Genomic DNA, 26,793 nt, shown 5'->3' with positions numbered 1-26,793 from the left:
GATTTCTTATTAAATAAAAAACAGTGGTATTCTTAAAAAAGTGTTTTTAAAAATCATATTAAAATTATTTAAATTTTTTTATAAATCACAAATGATCAAAAGAGCAACTGAGAACTTTTCTGAAGTAAGTTATTAGAACCCCAGTGTATTTATGAAAGTTATTTAAGTTTATCATTTTGAAAGTTTATAGTTTTAAATAATTCATGCTAAATATTGCAATTTGTTTCAAATTACAAAACAAATCATTATGCAGAGAAACAATCACCAAATTAACCCAATATCCTAAACTGCTCAGATAGTGCAAAGTTCTGTATTGGATATAGCTACAAACAGAGATGGAATAAACATCTACTAGCACTCTATAGTAATATAAAATCAACATTTGACAGTAACCTCAAATAACAAATATATTTCATCATTACCATTTCATCATTAGATGAAAATGTATTTCATCTAAAACAAAAAAGAATACATCTTAACTCTCTTCAAAGTATGAGATATATAAATAAATAAAGTTGTATTTTTGTATAGAAATTTTTGTGTGTGTAATATTTTTCTAATATATTTAATTTTATGTCTAATGTTGTTTAATTGAATTTTAATTTCTAATATTTATAAATTTATGTTAATATCAGAAATAGAATGTTTATATTTTATCAGATGGTTAAAATAAACCATCAAAATGTTGTATTTTGATACAATCTTGTTTGTTGTATTTTATTCATATTGATAAACCTAATTTATTATTTTTGTAATGTCTAAATGTTCAAGAAATCTAGGTTTAAAAGATTTATTTGTTTTTCATATATAAGTACCATCACAATCATTAGATTTAATTTTCTAAATTCCACACAGATTGTTTATTTTATCATTATTATTTTTGTTTTTTTTCATCTGTTTCAAATGTGAATTTTAAATTTTCATTATAAGAATTTAATTTGTTTAATATTATTAGATGTTTATTGTTTATTACTGGGTTATATGTAATGAGAAAATATCATCATAACATGTTCAAATTAAAACTTTATGTGTATGAGTGAAGTCATGTACTAACTAATTTACTCTCAAAATCTGTTTGCATATTTAATTTGTTTGCATATAATTATGATGGAAATCCCATGGGTACTTTTTAATTTATTTTTTTATTATTTTTATGATATGCTCTATAAATCTGTTAGAAACATGTTTGTTATGTCATAACAAACAATTTTAGTGTCTTTATTTACATTTAAGCTATTTAATTTATTTACTAATTCGTAACCATTTTTTATATTAAATGTATCAGATAAATTCATTTTATTCCTAAGAATTTTATCTATTATTATGGATACAATAAAACAGGGCAGGGATATTTATTTATAACATGGTTATAGAAATTATAAAAATAATAAATTAGATTTATCTAATATGGCAGACCATCAAATAAACAAACAAACATTTTATTTCTGACATTAACACAAATCTAGAAATATTACAAATTAAAAAAAATATGACATAAAGTTAAATATATTAGAAAAATATTACATATGAGGGAATGAGAAGCAAAGGGATACAAGTGACATTTTCACAGTTTTGAGAAAAATAGCCCTAAAATTTGTTGGTTACAATAAATTCTGTGAATTTTTCCATTCCATTTTGGCTTCACTGTTGGAAAGTACCATTCATTATGTAATTTTTTTTATATAATTTTACTAAGGTAGTGTGACATTTTAAACATGTGCATATATATATATATATATATATATATATATATATATATATATATATATATATATATATATATATATGTATAATATTATATGAAATATGCTGCTGTCCAGTACTGAAATTCCAGTTCTGACAAATTATAAAATTAAAATGACATACTGTGTTTTGGTGGTTTATTTATATTTCATATAATATTAAATTTGATTAACACAGTGGTAAATAAATTAATGAATACATATATGAGAGCTGTTTGGAAAGTTCTCGGCCTGAAAAAGAAACTTTTTCACAAAAATTGTTTTATTTTTCAATGCAGTCTTCTTGCAAATTGATTCATTTAGACCAATAACTTTCCAACTTTTTATTGCTTTGCAACTTTTTCCAATATATTGCGATTTGGCTACTCTGCAACATAAGCCATTGTCTCAGCTTTAACCTTATCATTTAAGTGAATCTTCATCCAGCAAGCCATTTCTTCAGTTTCAGGAAGAGGAAGTAATCACTGAGAGCCAAATCATGCAAATAAGTAGCATGTGAAAGCATTTTGAAGTGTAAGTTATACATTTTTGAACCAACAACCCAAGATGTGTTTGCAGGTGCATTATTGTAGTGAAAGAGCACTTTCTTATCAACTAGATGTTTAGCCTGAATAACCTTAACTGGTCTAGTAGTGAAGCATAACATTGTTTGGGAGATACACAGTCTTCCAAGATGTTTGCAATTTCAGCAAGCTATTATCTTCAGTCACTTATTTAATACACCATTGTGAATTGTTGTGATGATTTTGTCTTTCATAGAGGTTTTTGGGTGTCGTGAATATTCATTATCTTCAATGGACATATGATCATATTTAAATTCAGCAACCCACTTTTTTGCCATTGAAAACTCAGGGGAAGAATCCTTTAAAATGGAGTCTAACTCCTTTTGTATGTCTGTTGGGGTAAACCTTTTAAAAAAAATATTTTATAAAATCTCAAACTTCAATTTTTGATGTTTATTTTGATATTTTATGTATCAAAATTGAGTAAAGGCTTCTTGAGATACTGTCTATTTAGAAAAAAAATTATTTTACCATAATTTTCATTAGTTAAATGACGATATGTGTCACTGTAAGAGAAGTGTGTGTAATTAAGATTTCATTTATAAAGATTTTCTGAGAGCCATTTTATTTGTATTTTATCTTTCTATTATATACATGACTAAAACGTCAATGGCTTTGTTTATTTTAATTTGTGAATATTACTGTAAACTCTGTCTGTTTTACTATTTGTATGTTACTGTGCATAAAGATCTTAACCTGTATGAACAAACTAAAAAAATTAACTTATTTTAATTAAAATTTGTAATTTGCATGGTTAAAAATCTGAACAGTGTCTGCTTATTATTGTCACCTGAGATATTTACCCAAGGGAAAAATACATATTACCGACTTAAAAAAGATTTTTGACATTTACTTTCTCAGGATACAATTATTAAAAAAAAGTTACCAAACAAAAACTTAAACACTTATACAATTTTTTGTGAATTACATTCTGATGATGAATTTTAATAAAAGGTTTCAGAAGACAACAACTGAATTGAATAAAATTTGAACCAATTTTCATCAAAATATTTCTTTTGGATTTCGAGGTTCTCTTCTGTATAATAAATAATAATAAAATAATTTTATATCCAAAGGAATTCTTGTTCTTGAGCTGGTAAGATAAAGAATTATGATTTTGGCACAATGTCCATCATCCAGGATCTTTTTAATATAATAGTAAACTTTAAATTCACTTTTTCATCCTAAAAATATTTCCATCCTTTTGATGGATTTTTAATAGCCTCTTTTAAGAATAAAAATAGAAAATTGTTTTGTTTGTTTTATTTATTGTATTATGTATATAATTTGTTATTGATGCTATGATACATTTGATCATTTATTTATTTTTTTTTTTTTCTATGATACATTTGATCATTTGTTTACATATCTATCTCTACATCAAAATACTACATTGTATTTAAGCCTTAAAATTAAAGTTAAAGGGATAGAATAAAATAAATTCAATTTTCATACTGAAATGAATAACCAAATTTAATTTGAGTGTACACCAGTTTATTAAGTCTATGATATCAGTTCATTTAACTCTAATATCTTTTCAGTTGATGTTGATTTTGGAAGAAATTCGAAAATAAATTTATTATAAGTAATTCATTAAAATCAAAAATTTAAAAGCAGCATCCTAACAAATAATTACATCAACGAAAGATAATTTTATAAAATTATAAGTTAATCATGATTTGCTTTCTAAGTAACTGGATGTATGCTTCTAGAAGTTCTTTCATAATCATCATGTATTTATGGTGCTGCTAAATTTGTTTTTATAATTAAGAAGCTAATTAATTGAAGTCATCTTAAAGCGTTACAAAACTTAATTTATGAACAAGTAATACTTTAGATTTATGTAGTATTTGTTCAGTTGTGAATTTTAGGGTGTGTGAATTTCAGAATGTTCAAAATTGTAACAGTAGTTAATTTTTTTTCTGTGTAGAATGTAAATTTTTAAATTCAAATGTTAGTCAAAATAAAAGCCTATTTTTTGGTACAATTTTTAAAGTCGGATATATTTTATTAATTTAATTTAAAAAAAAAATAATTTATCCAAATGATCATACGGTAAAAAACGTGTGAGTGAGTATGTCCGAGTTGCAAAAGTAGAAACCAAAGAATTTGTTATGAGACAAGAAATCGTAGTCTGCTTTTAGTCGTTGCTCAAGTTGTGTAATGGTATAGTGCTTCTATCTAACGCCTCTTTTATTAACCAAAATAACAACTTCCCAAATAGGGAATTTTCAATTAAAGAGGTAATTTTAGTAAACGTTTCAAACAAACCTGTCTTCCGTTTAATTCACACCGTTTGGTTAGCCTGGAATTTTTATGTGTTGATTGATGTAGTGTGTGATTAAGAGAGTGAAAGGGGTTATTTGTTAACGTAAATTAAGTTTAGTTGGTTAACTGAAGATTTGGTTTTTAAAATGATCATTGGAGTTTATTGTGCTATAACATAATGATATGCCAAAATTTTCATTCATTATTCTTGTATGTTTTTATCCTGGATGTATTATCAATAGATATTGTGATCGGTAATGTTACCAGTATTAACCATGTTTTAGTATCAGAAAATTCATCTACATCAGCGGAAAAAGAAATGAAGACGACTACGGAAGTTAGGTAAATTATTTCATTCATGCTGTTTTCTACATAATTGTGTTACATCAACAAATAATGTTTATTACACTTAAAAGATCCTATTAACGAAAATATATCCAACTAATAGAAATCTCCAATATTTTTTTTCTTTTTTTGCTATTCTGCATTACTTTTTATTTTAATGTCATCCGGTTACCATTTCACATTGATTTATTTAGTAGATAATTGTTTTTCAAGTGATGACAATCTTCAATAGTGAAATCATGCAGAATACTATTACAGACATACTATTTTAGCTGTAACTAACTAATCTTAATCTATTTTAATTCAAGGTTAGAAACATTTTTTTTTGTACCGCATTTTTCGCTTGATTTTAAATGTACAGTATTTGCATTTTAATTAATATGAAGTTAAATATCTAAAAGGTGATGATTTTAGCATACAGAAAATTATGTAAACAGAACAATTTACTATCTTACTATTACAAAATACCAGTTGAAGTGAACAATCTTTTTTTAATAATAGTTTTCACTTGCTTCATATTTTGTTGTATGATTAGATTTTGTTTATGTTTTTCTCAGTTATAGCAAACGTTTTGACTACCAAATTTAGTATTTTATACAAGTTACTGCAATTTAATTTCTGTTTTCCTTGGTTATTAAGTTTATATTATATGAATTGATAATTTGTTGTATGATCTGCCTTTTTTTTACTGCTTGCAAAAGCAACAGGTCTTTTCTGTTATACATCCTGTTTTTTTTTTGTTTTTTTTATTTGTCATGGATTTATATAAAATTATGATATATCATTTAAATTGTCATATTAAATAATGTTACAGATAAATAATTTTGTAAAACTGTTAACTATGTGGGTCTGTATGGCTTAGAGATAAGATAGAGATCTGGTATTGCCAATTTGTGTGCAGTGTTAATATCTTGTTCTGTTCAAAAAAATTAATGTGCCTGTGTAGTACTGTTCAGTTATTCAAAGTTTTGTTTAGGTTAATTTTAGTCACGTAAGTGTGTAGAATATGTTAAATGTGTACAGTAATTTTCAATAGTTGTTTTGTTAGTTGCTGTGTAACAGTAAACTGTTAAACCATTACGAAACAGTTACTGTAAACTCGCATTGTTCAACTGGAAAAGTGTTGATGAGTTCACCAATAGATTAACCGATATAGGGGGGTTGATCTACTGGAGAACTTACAACACATTTCCCAGTTACCAAAGGTGCAGGGCGCATAACAGAGAAGACCCAAAGCTACTCTGAACCTTATCTGAAAATGTTGACAACTTTTATACAAGTGTGGGTCACTGTATATTGACACATATTATTTGTCAGCAGGAGTATTTTTTATTTTTTTCTATTTTATCTAACATATTGCCTATTAGTGTGGATACCAAAATATTACCTTACTAATATTTGTTATTTCATTGCACTGATTCTTAGTGTATCCATTGGCTATCAAATGTATGTATGTAAGACTCCATGTTTGTAATATGTTGTTTGATAGAGTTATCAGTTGTAATAAATAATTGTATATTTTAATAGTGTTTATTGTCTATTTTTAATTCACTATGGTTAAGGAAATAAGAGAGGCATTGTTTTGTATTCATATACCGCATTAAGCAATATCTAGGGGTAAAATTTGTCAGTGAGTGAGAAATGTTTTACATTATATAATCATTTGTTGATTTGTATTATATGGCAAAGTTTACCATTAATCTTAATAAGAGAACAGCCTTGTATTTATAATGTGTAAAACAGATAGTCTTAAAAATGTTTTAATGACAGTTGTACTATTCTATATACAGTTAGGCAATTAAATTACAGTTTTTTTAATACCAATTGGAATTATTCCAGTAAAATTTTATTTACTACAATAATTTTAGTAGCGTGTGGTTTTATAACAACTGTTACAATTGGGTAATAATATAATTATAATAGTTGAAAATATAATACTATTAATACCCGTGTCTTTTTAGTGATTTTCAGTTTAATTGTGATTGATGATTCAGTTGATGTGATATTAAATTTGTTTTTTTTATGAATTATGAGTTTTTTGTCAGTTTTGTAGTTGCTTTATTTCTGAATACCAAGGAATTGTTAAATGGTTGTTAAGATAATTAACAAACCAAAATTTTTAGGAACTTTTAATAAAAATGAAAACCTGCTACCAGTTGTTTTAATTGTTAAGCAGTTGTCATCAATTTATATAAACATAGTTAATTAATATTCAATAATTAAAAAAATCAGAAAATTTCATATTACAGAAAGTGATAGTGACTAAATGATCGAAAATTTGGATGAAAATTTGTAACACTACAGAGATACTGATTTACAGAAAGTTTTAAATTTCTAACATCCAACTTGAATCCAAATTTAATGTTTTAACTAGCACATTATTTGTGTATAACATTTGATGAAAAACAATGGTGAAATCAATTTTTCAACAACTATTTTTGTTTTTGAGGAATCTACATGAAATATTGAAAACATTTTGCAAGGAAATGTTCTAAAGCAATTTTTTGGTTGCATTGCAAATTCAGATTTTTTTCAGTTAATATTTTTAATCTACTGATGACCTGAAAAGATTTTTGACTGATGAATTTGTTCAAATGCATAGAATTTGATACATGTTTTAATAAATATCACTTGAGATTAACACAGTTTCCACCTGTAGAAAGGAAGCTCTTTATTTTATTTTTTAAACATTTACTTTAAATTAAAAATCTGCTTATTGGATAAATTGTACAATAAGAATGGAATCAAAAAACTTAGACTAAGTATAGATTTGAAAGGATGTTGAGAAAATAAAAAAAAAATTTTAGAAAATTGCATCTTTATTTTTTCACAGACTTATCAAGCATCTCTTATACATTATAGATGTACAGTGTAGATGAGATTTTAATTCTGTTATGTTAGTGCATTCTGTGTTTTTATTTTATATTATGTCATTATGTATAATATTTCTAGAGTGGGGTTATTCCATTTTAATTCAACAAATTTTCAAAAATTTTATTGCATCACTATTATTGATTTTAATGATATTTAGTATATGATAACTACCCCCCACCATGTAGTGGCCACAAAATTTTTTATATTTTTAAAAAAGTTTTCTTTGAGTAATAGAGTATTTTCTGACTTGCCAACAGGTAAAAACAGCCATTTTAGTCACTTTTTCCATGAACTGTAACATTCTTATTTTACATCTTACTAAGGTCAAAAAGGGATTTTTTGAAAGAGTAAAGATGGAACTTCAGCTTAGTGCACTCAAAATTCATTTTATTTACAATTTTTTTTTTCAAATTTTGAGCCCAAAATAAATAATGAAGGGCTTAAGGTAACAGGCCTGTTTTTTACCTTTTAACTCTTAGGTACTAGTTAGAAGTACTTATAAAAAAAAATTGGACTGTTACCTAGTGTGCTTCATTAAAAAAAAAATGGGCGAAAAATCCTTAGATTCTGAAAATGTTTCATTTTGGGGGGCCCAAAACCACATGTGGGACAGGTGGAAAAAATCTGAAATTTTTACAGCAGTAAATACATTTTACATACTTTAAAACCATACAATGTTACTCAAAGGGGTTGATAAGTAATGAAGCCATCAAAACCGCTAAAAACACCATTCTGGGTAATCTTGAACAATGAATCCAAAAAATTCACAGCATGAATTTTTTCAGATAATAATGTAGGCCTACTATTCAAAATATTTTGATATGTCTATAATGAGGTAGCTTATATTCTAGATAGTTTGTTACTTAAAGTTTGACTCGCAGACACAAACTCATGTTTAAACTCGAAAGTGAATAGACACGCATGGACATGAATGTTTGCATAATCCTTAATGTAAACATTGTAGAAGGCTCTGTTACTGTTTTGATTTCAGTGTGATATCTTGTATTGTTGCTAGTGTTAATACTGTGGTTAGGTAATGTACACGTGTTTATAAAGTAATTTTATTAGCAGTGGAACTTCTCTTTTATGCGATATCTTTTATTTTTAATTTTGTTAATTAGATAAATTTTTATTTTAGCTGTAGAGAAACTGGAGTAAGACAAAGTGAGGTGCAATTGGTAGTTTTATAATTAATACTAACTGTATTGTTATTGCAAGAATACTTGAATTTTATAAAAAAACAGATTATGGAGTGTTCAATTGGCGTTCACACTGAAACAGATGTCACAAATTGACTTAAAGTAGATCTTCAGAATTACATGATATTTTAGAGTTTACTGAGTAGCCAATAATATTGAAATTTTTTAGAAGTGGTTGTACTGAAACAAAGAATATCTGTACTTTTCATAAACCAAATATTTAGATAAATATTTTCATATTAATGGGAAAAGTTGCTCTGACCCATTTACCTGTCACACTAAACTGGTTAAGAAATCTCTTCGAGAAATATCTTTCACACTTTCAACAAGCAGTCCAAATTTAAAATTAATTCCAGGCAGATCACTGTCAACAAAATGCTTAAACAAATTACAAAAACCACAAGATGATACAAAAAGCAAACCAAAATGTCAAGATATATTTGAGCCTCAATGTGTTATAGTCAAGTTGATGAATAAAGCTTATGCTTGTTCAGCACTTGGAATTTCCCCCGTCAAGATTAAAAAATTATCAAGCAGTGCAAAGGAACCAATTTTAAAAAATAAAGATACAAAAATAGCCGAGTCTGTTGCAAGTAAATTAAATGATTCCTTTGATTTAAATATTTCTACAGAAGAAACTAGTTTAGCACCACAAAATTATGGTGATTTAGGTAGGGAATATGAAAAATTAATAATTAAAGTAAAGGATAAAATGAAAACAGTTACATCATCCCAGGAAAAAATTAATATTTTAAGTTTATTACCAAGCAGTTGGAGCATTTAAAAAGTTCAAAATGAGTTTAGTGTTGTCAGTAATACCAGAATGATGAGCACAGCCAAATGATGCCAGGCCAGAAGGATTGTGTCTGTAAGACAGGCTGATGGGAAGAAAATTGAAATTCAAAAAAGGGTTGTCTTATGTAAATTAAAAGAATTGTATACAGCCTTCAAAGAAAAATATAATTTAAAAATTGGTTTTTCAAAAATTGCTGTTTTAAGACCTAAACTTTAGGTTCTGGCTGGTAGGTCAGGTACTCACTCTGTTTGTGTGTATGTCGCTTACCAAAATGTAAAAATCATTCTAAAAATGAAATTTGACTATAAAATTCTCCTTTCAACCACAGTATGGGATATTGAAGATGAAACATGCGTGCTGTCACAGAGTGAAAAATGTTCAGGCACTAATGAAGTGCCCAGATTACTTTAAGAGAGCTGGGATGACTTTGGTTCTGAAATTATCTTCAAACAGTGGGTTTCTGTTGACCATTGTGAACTAACTACTCAGATTCTTCCATTTCAAGATTACTTAGATAAACTTACTGAAAATTTAAATAATCTAAAAAGAAATCATTTTGTTGCAAAGAAACAAGCTAATTTCCTCAAAATTAAAAAGAAAAACTTGTTGGAGGGTGAATGTATTGTAATGAGAGACTTATCTTTAAAAATTTTCCTTTTGTGCTACAGAATGAAGTCCAGTCATATCGCTAGTCAGAAACTTATGCCACAGTACATACATTTCTCATATATTTTAAAAAAGAAGAAAAATTACAAAGCTAAAGCTACTATGTGATTAGTGAATACTACATTGTTCTGCTTCCAAAAGAAAGTTATAAATTAAATAGAAACACTGTTACTACAAGTTAAACATTTTTTTAATTTTCTGATGGGTCCTCAGCCCAGTTTTTTGTATAAAAACAAAATAAATTTCATAAAAATTTGTACTACCATCAAGAAGATTTTGAAATTGCTGCTGAGTGGCATTTTTTGCCTTGTACCATGGGATGGTATTGGTAGAACTAAAAAGGACTATGACTAAGCAAGCCTTCAAAGGACAGTCAACAATTAAATTGTTACATATTCTGAAATGTACAATTATTGTAAAGACAGTATTAAAAATATAACATTTATTTTCTGCTCTAATAAGAAGTTCAAGAGACTGAAGAAAACCTCAGTTCTTGTAATCGGGTAATCACAACAGTCCCAGAAACAGAAACCTTTCACAGTTATATTCTAACAAGTCAGAAATGTATTCTGAAAGTCTGGGCAACCTCTGAATCAGAAACATTTACGTTAGTATCAGTACTCAAGGACATAGTGTTACCGATTGCTTTATAAATTTACCAAAGCCAAAATCTAAGTTATGTCTGCTGCATATATGATGGCAAGTGGTGGGTGATTAGGCGAAGTTGTTGAAGTCAAAATACATGAAAATGAAGAGGAATATCGAATACACTTTTTCTATCCACAGGGTCGTAGTACTTCATTCAAGAAATCGTTGAGGGATAATCAAAAATTGGTTCAACTGGAAAACATTTTAAAGATTCTCACAGATCTTTTTCTATCAACTATTGGAAGAGGATACGATATTACACCACAGATGAATGAGGAATCAGTTCTACTCAATAAAAAAATGGCAGGAGCACTAAGTTATGATAGTTAAGTTTGTTATCAAAAAGTGCAAGATTTATTCATAAGTTCCATTAGCAAGAGTAAAATAAGGTAAAAGTGAATTGAACAACCTGTTAATATATTTGAATTGTTTATCATTTTGTAATTATTATTTATCATTCTATAATTTACTATTTATTAATTATCAATTTATTCATTCTAATGAATTTAGTTATAATTTTTATAATCTGAAAAAATACATAACAGTATTTTTGGATACGTACGTTGTTTATGGTTAGAAGAAATGGTGTTTTTAGTGGTTTTGTTGGTTTGATTACTCGTCAACCCCTTTGAGTAACAAAATAAATTTGGTTTTAAAGTAAATAAAAAGTACTTACTGCTATAAACATTTTAGATTTTTATCCCGTGTCCCACATGTGGTTTTTGGACCCCAAAAATGAGACATTTTCAAAATCTTAAGATTTGGTGGTCATTTTTTTTACTGAAGGACAGTGTAACAGAACAGTTTTTTTATATAAGTACTACTGGTACCTAAGAGTTAAAAGATAAAATAACAGGCTTGTTACCCTAAGCCTTACATTACTTATTTTGGGCCCAACATTTTAAAAAACAACAATTTGTAAACATAACTTCAGTAAACATTACAAGATTTGGTTATGCAACAAAATGAATTTTGAGTACACTAAGATGAAGTTCCATCTTTACTCTTTACAAAAAGACCATTTTGACCGTCTGTATGATATAGAATAAGAATGCAACAGCTAATGGAAAAAGTAACGAAGATGGCTGTTTTTACCTGTTGGTGAGTTAGAAAATAGTCTATTACTCAAGAAAAAAATATTTTTTTGCCACTGCAAGGTGAGTAGTTATATACCAGATATCAACTAAATCAAAAGTAGTGATGCACTGATCATTTGTTGAATTAAAATGGTATACCCCAGGTAGCTTTCTTATGAAATATACCTAAAACAAGAAATTATTTGGTTTAAATGGAACAAAAATAACATATCTTTCCAATATTACTGCATTCATATCTGGAAAATAAATTCTCAGTCCTTTTGTACCTTCACCATAACCTACAAAGATTCCCTTCCTTTTTTTTAAGATGAAGCTTCTTTCTTTTCTCTTTTGATAAATGTACCCACACTTCTGTACCAAACGGTGGTTTTATTTATTTTTAAATCAAAACTTTGCTTACCATTCCATAATTCATAAGGTGTTTTACCTTTCACTGTACTTGTCCTAGTTCTGTTAATCAGATACACAACTGTATTTGCTGCTTCAGCCCAAAATGACTTACTTAGATATTTTGCCCATCATAGTTCAAGCTGCCATTTTCCATTCAACATAACCATTCTGTTCATGATTATAAGAAACAGTAGTTTGATGTTATATTCCTTGCTGTGAGAAGTTTTTTCACATTGTGATTAACAAACTCCTTTCCCTTGTCTGTTTTTAAGATTTATAATTTTCTGACCCATTTGATTTTTACATAGTTTCATAAATCATTCCAACTTGCCATAAACTTCACGCTATGTTTTAAAAGATATACCTGTCTATAATGCGTCATCTTTTAATAAAAACATGTAACGAGAGTCACCTTTTGAGTCAACTTCTACAGAACCACAGATATCAGCATGGATTATGTTTCCAAGTTAAGTTGATTGTAAAATTCTTCTTCTTTTGAATGAGTCACAATATTGTTTTCCCCATACACAGGCTTCACAGAACAAAGTTTCATTTTTTATCTTCACACATAATAGCATTTTTATTCAAAAAATGTTTCACATAATCAAATTTTTATGTACCAGACTTTCATGCCACCAGATTAAAGATTTTTTATTTGAGTTCACTATGGCATTATTAGCTATTCAACAATCATCCTGGTTACAAAATTCTGGTTATCCAAAGAAAATATCGTGCGAAAAAGTTTATTTGAGTGTCTAGTCAATGCACAAACTTGATGTGTTTTCTTCTAAATTAATTGTGCTTCATAGGCATCTAACTTCAAATAAAAACCATTATCCAGAACCTTACCTTGTGAGAAAAGATCATCCTTAAATAAGGTACATATAGCACGTTCTTCGTCTTTATATTTATTAACTTTTGTCTATCGTATGATTTAACTTAAAATTTTTTTGACAAATCCAACAATCTTTTAATATATGGCCACCCTTCTTATGATAAAAATGACAGTCAACGTTTTATTTTTCATACATCTTGAATAAATCTTACACAACCTTTCCACAAGAAAAACATTTGAGATTAATGTTTACCAGTTAATGCTACAGTATGTTCACTAAATTTCAAACACTCTTCTTCAATCAATAACTGTTCAGTTGCGTAGAGTTTTTCAGCCACCAATTCCTCAGCAGACACAAAATATTTATACTGATCCGGCAAAGACGTGGTTATTGTAGTAAAAACCATTTTTTCCATTGGTTGAAATAACCATTACTTTCTTCTGCTGCTTAATAGTAACAGTTAAATTTTAATAGATAGTCTGTAACACTGTTTTCAAACTTAAAATTAAAAAAAAATAGCTCTTGTAATTAGCGGATACTCGCACTTGATTGATGCTCATATATTGTTATCAGTTTAGGCCACATTTCATTTGCAATCTTGTACATTAAAACATGCGACAAAGGCTTGAATTCCACGCATGTTACGAATATTTCCTGTGCGCATGCATCATACATTTTATACTTTTTCAATTCCACAGTTTTCAAAGCATCTCGTTTCTGTATATCTCCACTGATAGTGTCGAAGAGATCTTTAGTTATCAATATTACTCTCACCTGTAATTTCTAAACATGCCAGTTATTTTCATTTAAAGTTCATAAACTGCTGTGATTCCATATTATCCACATGGACACAACTCTTGACAACAAACTAACAAAATTTTCACAACCACCGTACCTCCATTCACAGTTATTTGTCTAGGCTGATAACCAGTTGCAGCGTGCTTTAAATAAATACAACATTGACAATCAGCAGTTTACCTCTTAAATATAATTTTAACTACTCAAACAAGAACTATTATGTACTGCACTTATTTTCCATTGTTGCTGCATTTTTTTCTTTATAGTACTGTTACTATCAACGTTCAGTGCTATCGATTGTTACAAACCAACATCTCTATTGTATCACAAATCTTTTTTTTTCTATTATTTATTTGGTTGCAATAATCAATGCTAAGATGAACAAATATCTTTTTTGTAAAACTCAGGTTTATAACTTACAGTAGAAATAAAGAACTTATTTTTATTGAACTTAATCATTATTATTATTGTTATTACAATAGCAATATCAGATCATTGATTACAACTGTAATAATTATTATTTATTTATATCATTACATTTTAAATTTCAAAGAAAAGTTATGAGTCAAACATAATTGTATTGGAAACCTGGTGGTATAAAAAATAATAGTACAATATAACGGTATAAAACTAGAAATAATACTAACATCATTACAATACAGTAATCAAACAGTATTGTAAAATTAAACAAAATTGTTCTGTATCAACTACATGACTCTGTTTAATGTATTTCTATTGAGATATTAAAATATCAATAATACCAGGTTCTCATTTACAGATGTACTAGGTCTAACAACCAATGATTTTTAATTGATAGCATTGATAATGGCAGGTTGCGCAGAAAGTATATTACAGTGTTTTTTTTCTTTCTTTGATACAACTAGAACCTGGAAACCGTAGTTTGCAGGCACCTATCACGCCAAATAATTTTTATCAAAGCACTTTTGCAATGTAGATAAAAATTCAAATTTAACAAAGTGTGCATATAATCTTGTTAAAGTAAATCATTAGATAGTTGTGTAAAAGGTGTATCTAACAAATATTCTCTTCATGCTTTCATTTTATTACTTTGCCTTCGTTCCCATTTAGATTTTGGTTGTGTCGTCTACTCTTCAGTGCGTAATACCGTGCTTAAAATGCTGGATGTTGTACATCATGCTTTCCTTCGTCTTGCTACAGGTTCCTTTAGATCAAGCCCTGTCGTAAGCATCCTTGTTGACTGCGGTGAGCCATCACTTTGGGCTGGACGGAACCAGGTTTGGCATCTTATTTCACTTGTCTTAAGGGACAGCCAAATCACCCGGCTTTTGACGCAATTCTTGGAAATTCTTATTTTCGGAGATATTAGGACCGTCTACGTTATACTGCATCTACAGGTATTCGCACCCGACGTTTACTGGACGTTATGATTCGACGCACCTTCAATTTTTCCAATATATCCGTGTTCATATCTTCCGTGGAAAATTAACCTTTTAAATTTTATGTTTGACCTCACGATATACAATAGGGAATCAACGCCACCTATTTTCTTTCAACAAATATTTCAACATATTCTCTCCAAGACAAACCCAAACGCAGTAATATACACAGATGGATCGAAACAAAGATAACGTTGGATGTGCATTTATTGTTAATGACCGAAGCTGTATGTTTGGTCTACCTGGTATTAAATAAGGCTTTGAATATGATTAACTCCAAGTACCGTCATAGCTTTATTTGTAGTGACTCGTGTAGTGCTCTCCAAGCCTTAGAAGATTTTTATTCCAGACAACCTATCGTCACCGAAGTCTACAATGCAATCGCCGAGTTGAATCATCGCAACACGTGAGTTTCTGCTGGATCCGTAGCCTCGTGGAGATTTCGGGTAATGAACCGTGCAGATTCCGCTGCTAAAGACGCATATAGTCAACCATGCTTCACTACCCGTGTTACTACATCCGACTTTAATTATGGAAACTCACTCTTCGCACGAATTTGCAAGATGACTGGACGGCTGCAGTAGGTAACAAACTCTGGCACATTAAAGGTTCTGTGTTGCCATGGGACTCCTCATACAGGAAATAGAACAAAACGAGGACTACTTACGTACGATTGCATACGTTATGCAGCCTTGCGTCGTAAATTTAAATTGCCCAATAAAGCAAGGCACATTAAAGGTTCTGTGTTGCCATGGGACTCCTCATACAGGAAATAGAACAAAACGAGGACTACTTACGTACGATTGCATACGTTATGCAGCCTTGCGTCGTAAATTTAAATTGCCCACGAATTTTCGTCAAATCCTGAGCAATAATAAAGAATTTTTTGTTTTTCTAGAGAACTAATATTTTGCATACTTTTTAATAGTGGTTTTAGATTTTTTACAGTAGTTGTATGTTTTTCTGTCTAACATCATGGAATTCGTTAGAACTTCGCCGGCAAGAGGCGACGAAGTCGACGAACTACGTTTATAGTTCTAAACATGACCTAACCTAACAGTAAAATTTAATTGGGGAAAAAATAAGCATGAAAAATTATATTTAATTTCAATTAGATTAGTAATAAAGAATAATTTCAAAAATATGTCGAATTTTGTTAGACAACGGTTTTTCAATTTGATGAACCGCGGTACTCGAATATGTCATTTTATTAATTTTTTACGGTGACTATGAATCGCAGTACTTTATATACTAGGTAGCGTACAAAAACTTGATAATGTACTTGGAATAATAAAATTTAGAAGAAAATATACTGCAGCTTGTTTTAATAGTAAATTCTGTTATGTAAATGAAAGTACTGATGATGAAATCATTTTTTTAATTCCCATCACTTCCTTAAAAAAAATAAAAGTATTAGTTTACAAGAGATTATACTAGTTTTATTAAAAAAGGAATAAATAAAACGGAAATAAATTCGTTTGGTAAAATCGAATTTAACCATAAAAATCTAGGATTACACTTACAAAGTAATAAGTGCAGTATTACATCACCGATTTGTGATTAGTAAAGTTCATTATATTAGTTTTATTAAAAAAGTAAAAATATGGTATGAAGTAAATGATATGACTATCAACAAAAAAAATTAGTTGTCCATATAAATGAAAGTATTATGTTTTTTTAGTACAAATCGTACATTACTTTTTTGAGTATCACTCATTAATAGAATAACCTTTATTTAAACAAATAAAACAACAATTATTATGCTCCAAAAAGTCTTCGTTCATTGATGGTCAAATTTAAGAATTCCTTACGTTGTTGTAAATGATGGTTTGACTTAAAAAACAAACATTGCTTAGAATTAAATTTTGAATTATAACTAACTTTATTTTCTTTAAGTTATTTATTAGAATTTAAGGTAAAGTGTTTGTAAAAAGATTTGGTTGGATTGTTATAACGCTGTTCTTTGGTTTCGTTTTCTGTTTTCACTTGCATGTTTGAAGTGATTGCATATTTTCTAGAAGTTGTCTTCTCGGATTAAGAAACTCGATAAAATCTTTAAAGGTGGAAAATCTTTCATTTGATAATTTTTCCTTCATAATCTTGAGGTATTGTAGTCCAGTTATGATGTTAGAAGTTGGACGACAGTAAATTCGTATGTGTTGACAAAAAGATTCATTAATTCGAGAAAATTCACTATGAGGCAATCTCATTAATAAATTTTGATAAACTATCTACTGATTCTATTTTTATAGCATCTAACCTTAAAATGTATTCAGCATTATGAAATGCAATTATATATTTGTTATGAAATTGTGTTTTTATTATTCTAGAGCAATAATATAATTTTCATTAGTTATTGATGAATTTTTAATGATCGCTAAGGCTTCATTCTTAAGAGATGAATGTAAATAATGTAATTTTTGGATATTAGATAAATCATCTTTATTATGTATTAAATCACTAAATATATTAAAATAATGCTGCCACTCTTATACATTACCTCTAAGTGAAGGTATATCAATGAGTTGTAGTTGTGTTTGTTTAAATGTTGTATTTGAACTAAATTCTTGATTACATGATTTTTTACTATTATTTATTAAATGTTGCAATTTGGACTCTATAGTACACAAGTCTTCTTCGACTTCTATATGAAACGAAGCTAAGACATCATCAGAATATTGCAATTCAATTTCTAATTGAATGTTGTCATATTTGCTTTGCAATTCAAGTAATTTTTAAGGTGGAAATATCACCTTGTGAAGGATCATAATTGTGAGTAAATGTACTAGTCCTAGTTATAGCGACTTTTACTAACCCTCTTAGTCTAATTAATTCTTCCCTATCCATAATAATGGTAATAATTTAAATTAACAATGTGTATTATTGACAAAGTAAATAAAATGTAATAATTTATTAAAGAAGATATTACATAAATGATGTAGATAAAATTTCTGCGAGTCCGATTATTGTAGTGATTTGTTGAATATTAAGATGCTTGAAAATTTTAGATTATATCCGTCATGATGACTTAAAAATTTCAAAATACATCTGCAGCCGGAGTACCAAAACTGTCGAATAATTTGCCGCCTTGGTTGGGTTTAAACTATTCTAAATAATTGTTGTTTGTTGGTTCATACAAATAAATAAAAGTCTTGACTTTGTTTGTAATATTAATTGTTTTTATTATAATTTTGAACTGTAAATTGTATATTGAACATTATATTAATCACTTGTACATTCATAACAAACACAAGTTGAGTCTTTGGATGAAGAAACTAGACTGAAGTGAACTATTCTAGTGTGGAGCCAGCTTTTATATCATGGATAGAGTCGATTGAGCTGCCAGGAGCTCAAGCGTATGGAACTGAGTGCAGCTGTCCGAAGAACTTTAAAAAATTAAAAAGTCCTTTATGTAAAATTTATAGTTCCTCATTTAATAAGAGTAACAAAAAAAGAGAGAATTTGGTAGGAATGTCAATCTTCATTTAAAAATTAAATAACCGTGCATCTTAACAGTTATGGAATTACTAAATCAATGAGACCCAAACCTGTTGACACCTTAAGAAGATTACAATTTTTGAGAAAGAACGGTTCAAATATGGAAATATTTCATTATTGTTTATAATCGGAAAGACAATGGAGGACTTAGATTTTTATTATTCTGCTAACTAGGTTAGCAGACATCAGCAGAAAGCATCCCTTAGATACATCACCAAGAAGTGCAACAACCGATTGTTGCAACCAGCCTAGAAGCTTCATTCTTAACCTCTGAAAGAGGCTAATTTAATAATTTCTTCTCAAAGGGAGGTTGAGAAACATATAGAAAAAAGGATTAAATAGAAAAAAAGAGTAGAAATAATAATATATGTAAGTAAGGGACTAAAAAGGTATAGATAGAAGGAAAGAAAAAAGAGAAGTAGTTAAATAGTAAGAGTAGGTGATGGGGAGTGCGAACACTGTCAGACAATGGTCTAACAAAGAGAGTGGATGGTGATGGAGATTCTAACATATAACCACCACATGGTGGATTAATAGGTTAGACTGCTCGGAAGGAAATAATAAATAAAAAAGAGGTTAATAGGAATATAGGGATGACAGAAAATCACGCCACATGGCCCACAGGACCACACCTGGAAAACACTAAAAACTCTGAAAAACACCCATAATACAAGCTGAAAGTACAGAAGAAGAATAAGCACACACTGCTATACACATTAAATGCAAAAGTAGCAATGAAACCACAAAAACAATGAAAATTCCACTGGCTTCTAAAGGGCACTTTTACCCATGTCGATATAAATTAACTTTTCCTATATAATCACCTGTGTATAGTTCGCAATATAATTGTTTAATATTAGACTTGTTAAACATTTTTAAATGTTTATAATGAATGAAATACAAAAATAAAATTTTAAATTGAAAAAATAATATTAACTGAAATAAAATATCAAAAGGCTTTTAACAAAAAATTAAAATCTGAGGAAATACATTTCTATTCTTAGACAGTCATTGTCAGTAGATATATAAACTAAACCATTTGGTATTAAAAATAAGCTTAAATGCAAAACATTTAAGCTGTTTAGAAACAGACAAATAAAAATTGATAAGGATCAATTTATTCTCTACTCATTTGTTGATACTTATTTTCTATTTTTTACTTCGCCTGTTTTTTACGTGTGCTTTTAACTAATTCCCTTTCGTTTACTAAAAATAAAATTGCGTTAAAATGAAAAACCTAACTAATTAGGATGTTCATTTTAACCAACAAGAATGGTATTCTTTACTTATATTTAATAAAAAATTCAATACCAAGTCTTGAGCTTGGAAATGTGTAACATGAAATTTGTAAATGTGGAGGAAAATACAAATCCTGATCAATTCAACCCAGGATTTGAAATATTTCAAATTAACAATGGCAAAGAGTTAACTTGGTTGCATGTTTGTAAATTATACTTCTGACAAAATGTTCCCAGATTTTGATTATACTCTTTTTATTTTTCAACAGAAATTCTGCAGTAGTCTTATAAATAAGTTTCCCCTAGACACATCAGTGAAAGACTTTAAGCAAAGGAAAAAAAATGACAGATTTCTATGTAGTTGTGTAGATGATTTTTTATTTTATTTTTAAGATCTTTTTTGTTTGTTTTTATTACTTAGTATTCAATTGTTGTAGTAGTGTATAAAAAATAAAGAATACCAGGGTTTTAATTTGTTATATCTCTTGGATGAGGTGTACAGGGTAGATTTAAGGCTAGAATCTAAGAGCAAAAAGATAATTGTAACTATCACATGGCTGTAGAATTGGTTCCTTATCTTTTCACTTGGCAGTGTCACTAGCAAAGAGGGAGACTCCTGAACAAAAAGCCTTCTGTGTTTTGCAGTTTGCCGATTGTGAATCTGTAGTAATAGTTCAACATGCTTTCTATAGAAAGTTTAATTGATAATCAAATGATCAGCATAAAATGACTGATATCTGTGTTAAGGAAAGAGTATGGAACAACCAAGGCTGTCTTAAGAAAATACTGAATATGTCAGGTAGTCTTTCCTGCGTAGTTCTAATAAATCTGTTTGGCAGGCCAGTCATGAAATAGCTATCCCAGTGATAAATGTTCCATCACTGAAGTCCAGAATTGAATGTTTTAAAAAACACTTATTTTTACATCCATACCGGTTGTAGCTGTTACAGTCAAAAAAGTCTATCAAGTACTCTGTCATGCCAACTTTGCAATTGAATTGTTGAAGCATGAAGATGACGACTTTCTTAATCAAATTGTGTTTATTGACGAGTGGCATTTTATCTTAGTGGAAAAGTTAGTATAATATCAGAATGTCAGCAAAGCTCTGTGAACTTAAAATGCCAAAGGTATTTCCCAAAATTAAATGATTTCTGTGTAATATCCTTACAGTAGGTTATGAGTTTTTTTTTGCTGAAGTGAGCGTAACAAGAGTTGTTTATTTGGATATGCTGACTAAATGGCTCTTTCTTCAACTGCAAGATGGACCAGAGAATTTTATTTGGCAACAAGATGATGGGCCTTCTCAGTGGCATAACTGTATGCATTCAGTTAAATTATGTTTTCCCCAACCCTTGGATCAGTCGCATGGACCCAATGTCAGAGCTTGTTTACTATGGTCTACAAAGACACCCATTCTGACTCTGTGTGATATTTTCCTTTGTAGTTTAAAAAATAACTTGTTTATGCACCTCTGCTTGCCACTGATCTCAATTTGAGGCACAATATTAAAGTGGCTGTCGCTTCCATTACTGCAGACATGCAGTTTAAAGTATATGTGCTGTCTTACCAATTGGATGTGTGCCGCATGATAAAAAAAGGTGCTCACATCAAACTCTTTTAGAAAAAAAACTAAGAGTTACTGTTTATTTTTGCATTTTTGTTTTGGATTCATTAGTAAAAATTAAAGTAAAGAGATATTAATTAGCTTTAAAACCTGGATGTTCTTTTTTTGTACACCCAGTATGATGATTCATAGCCGAAGTCATTCAATTCTGATATTCAAAATATTTTTATTTGAAATTTCAAGAAAATTACTTTAAAGACTAAAAGTAAAAAAATAAATGTTTCCCATTTCAGACAGCCTTTACTGATGCTAACATGTCCATGCTTAGTAAGTACTCAATATAATTTCTCTGTATCCCTTTACCGATTTTTATCAAAAACCAAGTTTCTTGTCGTTTGTGTTTTTATAGGGGTAGCTTTAATTTTTATTAGTCAAATTTTAAATGAAAATTAAATTAATTTCAGAAAAGAAATAAAATTAAAGCAGGCCTCAAATATGCACTAACAAGTATAGAATGCTATTTAATTTGTCTTTAAGTTTTGAAAAAACTTGCAAAATTGAAAACAAACAGCTTACTTCCATGGTGGTTATTAAAACTGAAGTCGGTTCTAGGCTTTTTAGATGAGCCTCATTCACATCTTTACAGTCTCTATTTGCTATTCTAACAAATGATTATAGTGCTTCTTCACTTGATCCACCATCTGTGTCTTACCTTCTTGTCCTGCCAAATGTAATAGTCTGCTGTTTGATTTCACTGATTGTTTGCTTTCTATAATATCTGGTTCCGTATCAGAACTTTGTTTATCCTTATTCTCTAATTTCATCCTTTTTGATTGGATGAAATAGTTTTAATTGGTTTTTATATTAAAATATAGTAAACATGCTCTTCTTTCTTGTTTAGTCAAAGTTTCATTTCTGTTTGTTGGGGCAAGCTGGATTACAGTTTTCTATCAACAGCTTCATGTACTCTTATTTTGCACATAATTACAAAAAAAAATCAAAATTTTAAAACAAGTTCATATTATTTTTTTTTTTACGTCTTAGTATATTTATGAATTCAGTTTTTTCTGTAAACAGTTTTCAAGTGTTTCCCTTTATATTTATTTTAATAGTTAAATACCTATTTTCTTGTCTTCAGCATTAATAAACCGAACCAATGTTTTATGCAAATTAAAATTCATCTTATATTATTAATAAACTAAAATATGCATTTTAAGTTTACCTGCGTTTATTTTTTTTATTTAACTGTTTATTACTGCAAATTGTTATTTGTTTGACCTTGTGTATTCATAAACAACATTGCTTTGTTAAAAAGTAAAAATTCTTATTGATGTGTACTGTGAACTTACTATTAAGTTTATTCAGTTGTAAAGTATTCTAAAACTAACTTTGTTGTATATATTATGTAATCTGCTAATAATGTAATAATAATGGATAATAAAAAAAATAAATAATATTAAAAAAAAACATGATTTATATTTATTATAATAAATAAAAACAGTAAATGAGAAGTTTGTAAACATGTTGAATCATCCTATATGTTAGAATACATTACTACTACATGTCACACCCTACAATATCTATCATTACTACAAAAACAACACGTTAGATAGTACACACGGAACATTGTGTAGATAGTAATGAGTGACCTATTAGCGTTGTCTTGCATGACATATATATACTTGAATATATTTATTGCGTTTAGAACTTTGATAAGATTTGTAAAGTATTTGATATATTTATAAATAGATATTCATTTTTTATAGCCATTTTTTATTATTATATGCTATATTTTAAATTCAGCTGTACTTCAATTATTAATAAAAATTAATCCATTTTTTAAAAATCATCACATATTTCTAAATCTTGGAAAATTATGAGATAAAGTCTGTAAAATGGTTATATATGGTTATTAAAAATTACTCCATGAGACATTTGAATTTTATTGTTTTCAACATAATCTCCAACAATGTTATACTACATTATTGCTTTACAAGTTATCCTAAACCACGTGTCTACTGTCCCACCCACATTTACATCCCATACTCAACATCTTCATCCATAAAATTTTTGCTGTTCAGCAAGTTTGTCTTAGATCAGACAAATCATTTGGTACTCAGCTGTTTTTTAAGGTTTTACCATTTTATTGAAGAAGTTTCTGTTTTAATTCACCAATTATTTCCTGGGTTAAACAGCCTCCTTGAAATCTAGCATTGTTATGATGAAACATTACTTATTTCCTCAGTAGTTCTGGATATTTTCTTCAAATTGCAATCTTAAACATAAACAGAACTTTATAACATAAAGCAGCATTCGCTTTATTATCTAAACTTTGAAAGTGGGCTAGCAGCACTCATTTAGAATCATGAAATACTAAGCAATAATTTTATGAGCTGAGGGCATTTTTGTTTTGCACGAAGGTGAAGAAAGATGTTTTATCACACTGGATCTTGTTTTGATTTGGATTGCAGTTATGACCCTATGATTCATATCTATTTGATTAGTCTTGATTGCTTATAATAAAGAACTTTTTTCATGAAGAATTGTAAAAGATCTTCTAAAACTTGAATTTGTTTTTGATTTTAAATTTAAAACAGTTTTATTTTATCTAGCTACACGTTCTGTAAAATTGTTCTGAAATTGCCATTTTTCATCTCATTCAAAATGACAGTTCAGTAATTGCAGACTGCATAATCATTTAAATTATGATGCTTCTTTTGTAACTATAAACAAATAAGTACTTATCCAGTCAGTTATGTAGCTAATTAAGATGTAAAAAAGCTATTAATGATTTTAAAAATGTTAGTTATAATGAAATAAGATATGGGTAATGTTAATAAATGAACATTCAAATGAAGTTTTAGAACAACACAGATTAAGATGGATTATACCAATTGTGGTACTTACGTAGTAATGCCACCGCAGCTACAGCTTTATTTAAAAACAAAGTAGTCAATCGGATTTCGGTGGAAAATGGGCCGATATAGAGTTTAACAAAGATTCAAAACAGTCTCTTTATTAATTTTAATAAATGGTTATTTATTTTATAAATATAATTTAACCTAACTTAACCTACGCTCGCTTCGCTCGCTAACCTTGACTAATTAAAAGGAGTGTTTTGATTATTTAAATAATAAATAATTGCAATAATTACTGAATTTATTATATAAATACTCAAAAAATTTACGGTGTTAATTAGTCAAGGTTAGTGAGCGAAGGTTAGTTTGGTTAAATTATATTTATAAAATAAATAAATATAAATAACCATTTATTAAAATTAATAAAAAGACTGTTCATTTTCCACCGAAATCTGATTGACTACTTTGTTTTTAAATAAAGCTGTAGCTGCAGTGGCGTTAATACGTAAGTACCCAAATTGTTTATGAAAGAACCTCTTTGTTTCAAATGCAGTTTTACTAACTATAATTAATTAATTAATTTACTAATATTTATTTACTAAGTTTTCTTATTAATAAAGAATGCTATTAAGATTTTTCTTTAATTGTAGCTTTACTAAAGGAGTAGATCTGATCAGAAGCATCTCATGCTATACAACAAAGCAATTTTGCATCTGAAGCAAAAATATCTAGTCTGAATCCTACCCCTAAAAAAAGGAAAACTCAAAAAACCAAACTCTTTTATGTTAAATATTCATAATCAAGGAATGAATAATGCCGCCTACTATTTTTATTACGTTGTTGGCATTATCTACAAGTAGCATTTTTTCTTTTAAGTTGCATAATTTTTAAACAGTTTCTGAACATACCATGTCCAGTTAGGAAACTAATCAATTTCCAAAGACTTAGGCTATTCCAGCTTGATAAAGAATTAAAGTTAGGTTCCTGGATGAGAAAATTGTAAATATTTGTTTCAAATTGAATTTTCCAATTTTTTTTTTCATTTAACCCATGTTTTGCTGATCTACCGACTAAGGTTATGCTAACTCCAGAAGCAATTTAAGGCTGAATAAGAGGAGTCTTTTATTGCCATCACAACCAGAAAGTAAACCCTTTCATTGTCCTTAACTCATCACTGTCCACATACCCAAAATAACTAAATTATTTAAACAAGAGAAATCCAGTAAAACTTTACAGTAATCTTAGAATAGGGTTTTATGAAAAATCATATCCTGAAAGTTTTTTTTAGATTTTAGTGTACACATTTATAGCCCTGCAGACATTCAAGTGATATTGTTCTTATTTCCAGACTTTTGTCAGTACCTTTATTGAACACAGTTGAATAAGCAGAATGCTTGTATGCAACTTAATGAGTTAAATATGAATTTTTAAAAGCAATTTTTTCTTTTATAATATGTATTTAAAATCTCTGATAGATTTTCTCATCAGTTTTATGTTTATAATTGTTTATAAGTAATTTTTTTCTTTTGTTATTGTTACAGCATAGGGTCAGTGGATGGCTTGGGATCAATACCAAGTATGGGAAATCCTGTTGGTGCTGGTGGGCTTGGACCAATTTTATCTCCAGCACATTCTGTAGTACCATCTATAACAAGCCCCGAAATCAAAGAACCTCGATGCGAGGTAAATGTTTTTGATATATATTTTTTTATTATTCAATTTATAAAGGAAGTAAGAGACTACTAGCCAAAACTCTTACTGAAAAATAGTGTTGTGCTTTAAATTTAAATTAATATTTTAACTTCCGTATAAGATATATGATATTTTGAAGTTTTCAAATCAAAAATGTTGTTGTTAGTGGTGTATTTATAATATGTTACAAAGATGCCAACAGATGCAAGTTGTTGGCATTATCTACAAGTACGTTTTTTTCTTTTAAGCTCCATAATTTTAAACAGTTCTGAACATACCATGTCCAGTTAGGAAATTAATCAA

General features: G+C 28.6%; 1 protein-coding gene across 2 annotated transcripts in view; it reads left to right on the top strand.

Annotated features, from left to right (window-relative positions):
• LOC142328740 (tyrosine-protein kinase transmembrane receptor Ror-like) overlaps window positions 1–26,793 on the top strand; it is a 150,980-nt gene that overhangs the window by 92,598 nt on the left and 31,589 nt on the right. The window contains exons 1-2 of one of the 2 annotated variants that reach the window (XM_075372728.1): window positions 4,578–4,915; window positions 26,340–26,481. In XM_075372728.1, coding sequence (XP_075228843.1) covers window positions 4,752–4,915; window positions 26,340–26,481 — 306 coding nt within the window. In that variant the 5' untranslated portion in view covers window positions 4,578–4,751. Of the gene's footprint in view, window positions 1–4,577; window positions 4,916–26,339; window positions 26,482–26,793 lie in introns of those variants that run through there. The other variant, XM_075372727.1, reaches the window with a different exon arrangement.

This window comes from Lycorma delicatula, chromosome 8 (assembly GCF_047948215.1).
Source record: "Lycorma delicatula isolate Av1 chromosome 8, ASM4794821v1, whole genome shotgun sequence".
NCBI lineage: Eukaryota > Metazoa > Arthropoda > Insecta > Hemiptera > Fulgoridae > Lycorma > Lycorma delicatula.
The sequence above is the reverse complement of the archived record's forward strand: the minus strand, read 5'-3'. Positions and strand labels throughout refer to the sequence as shown.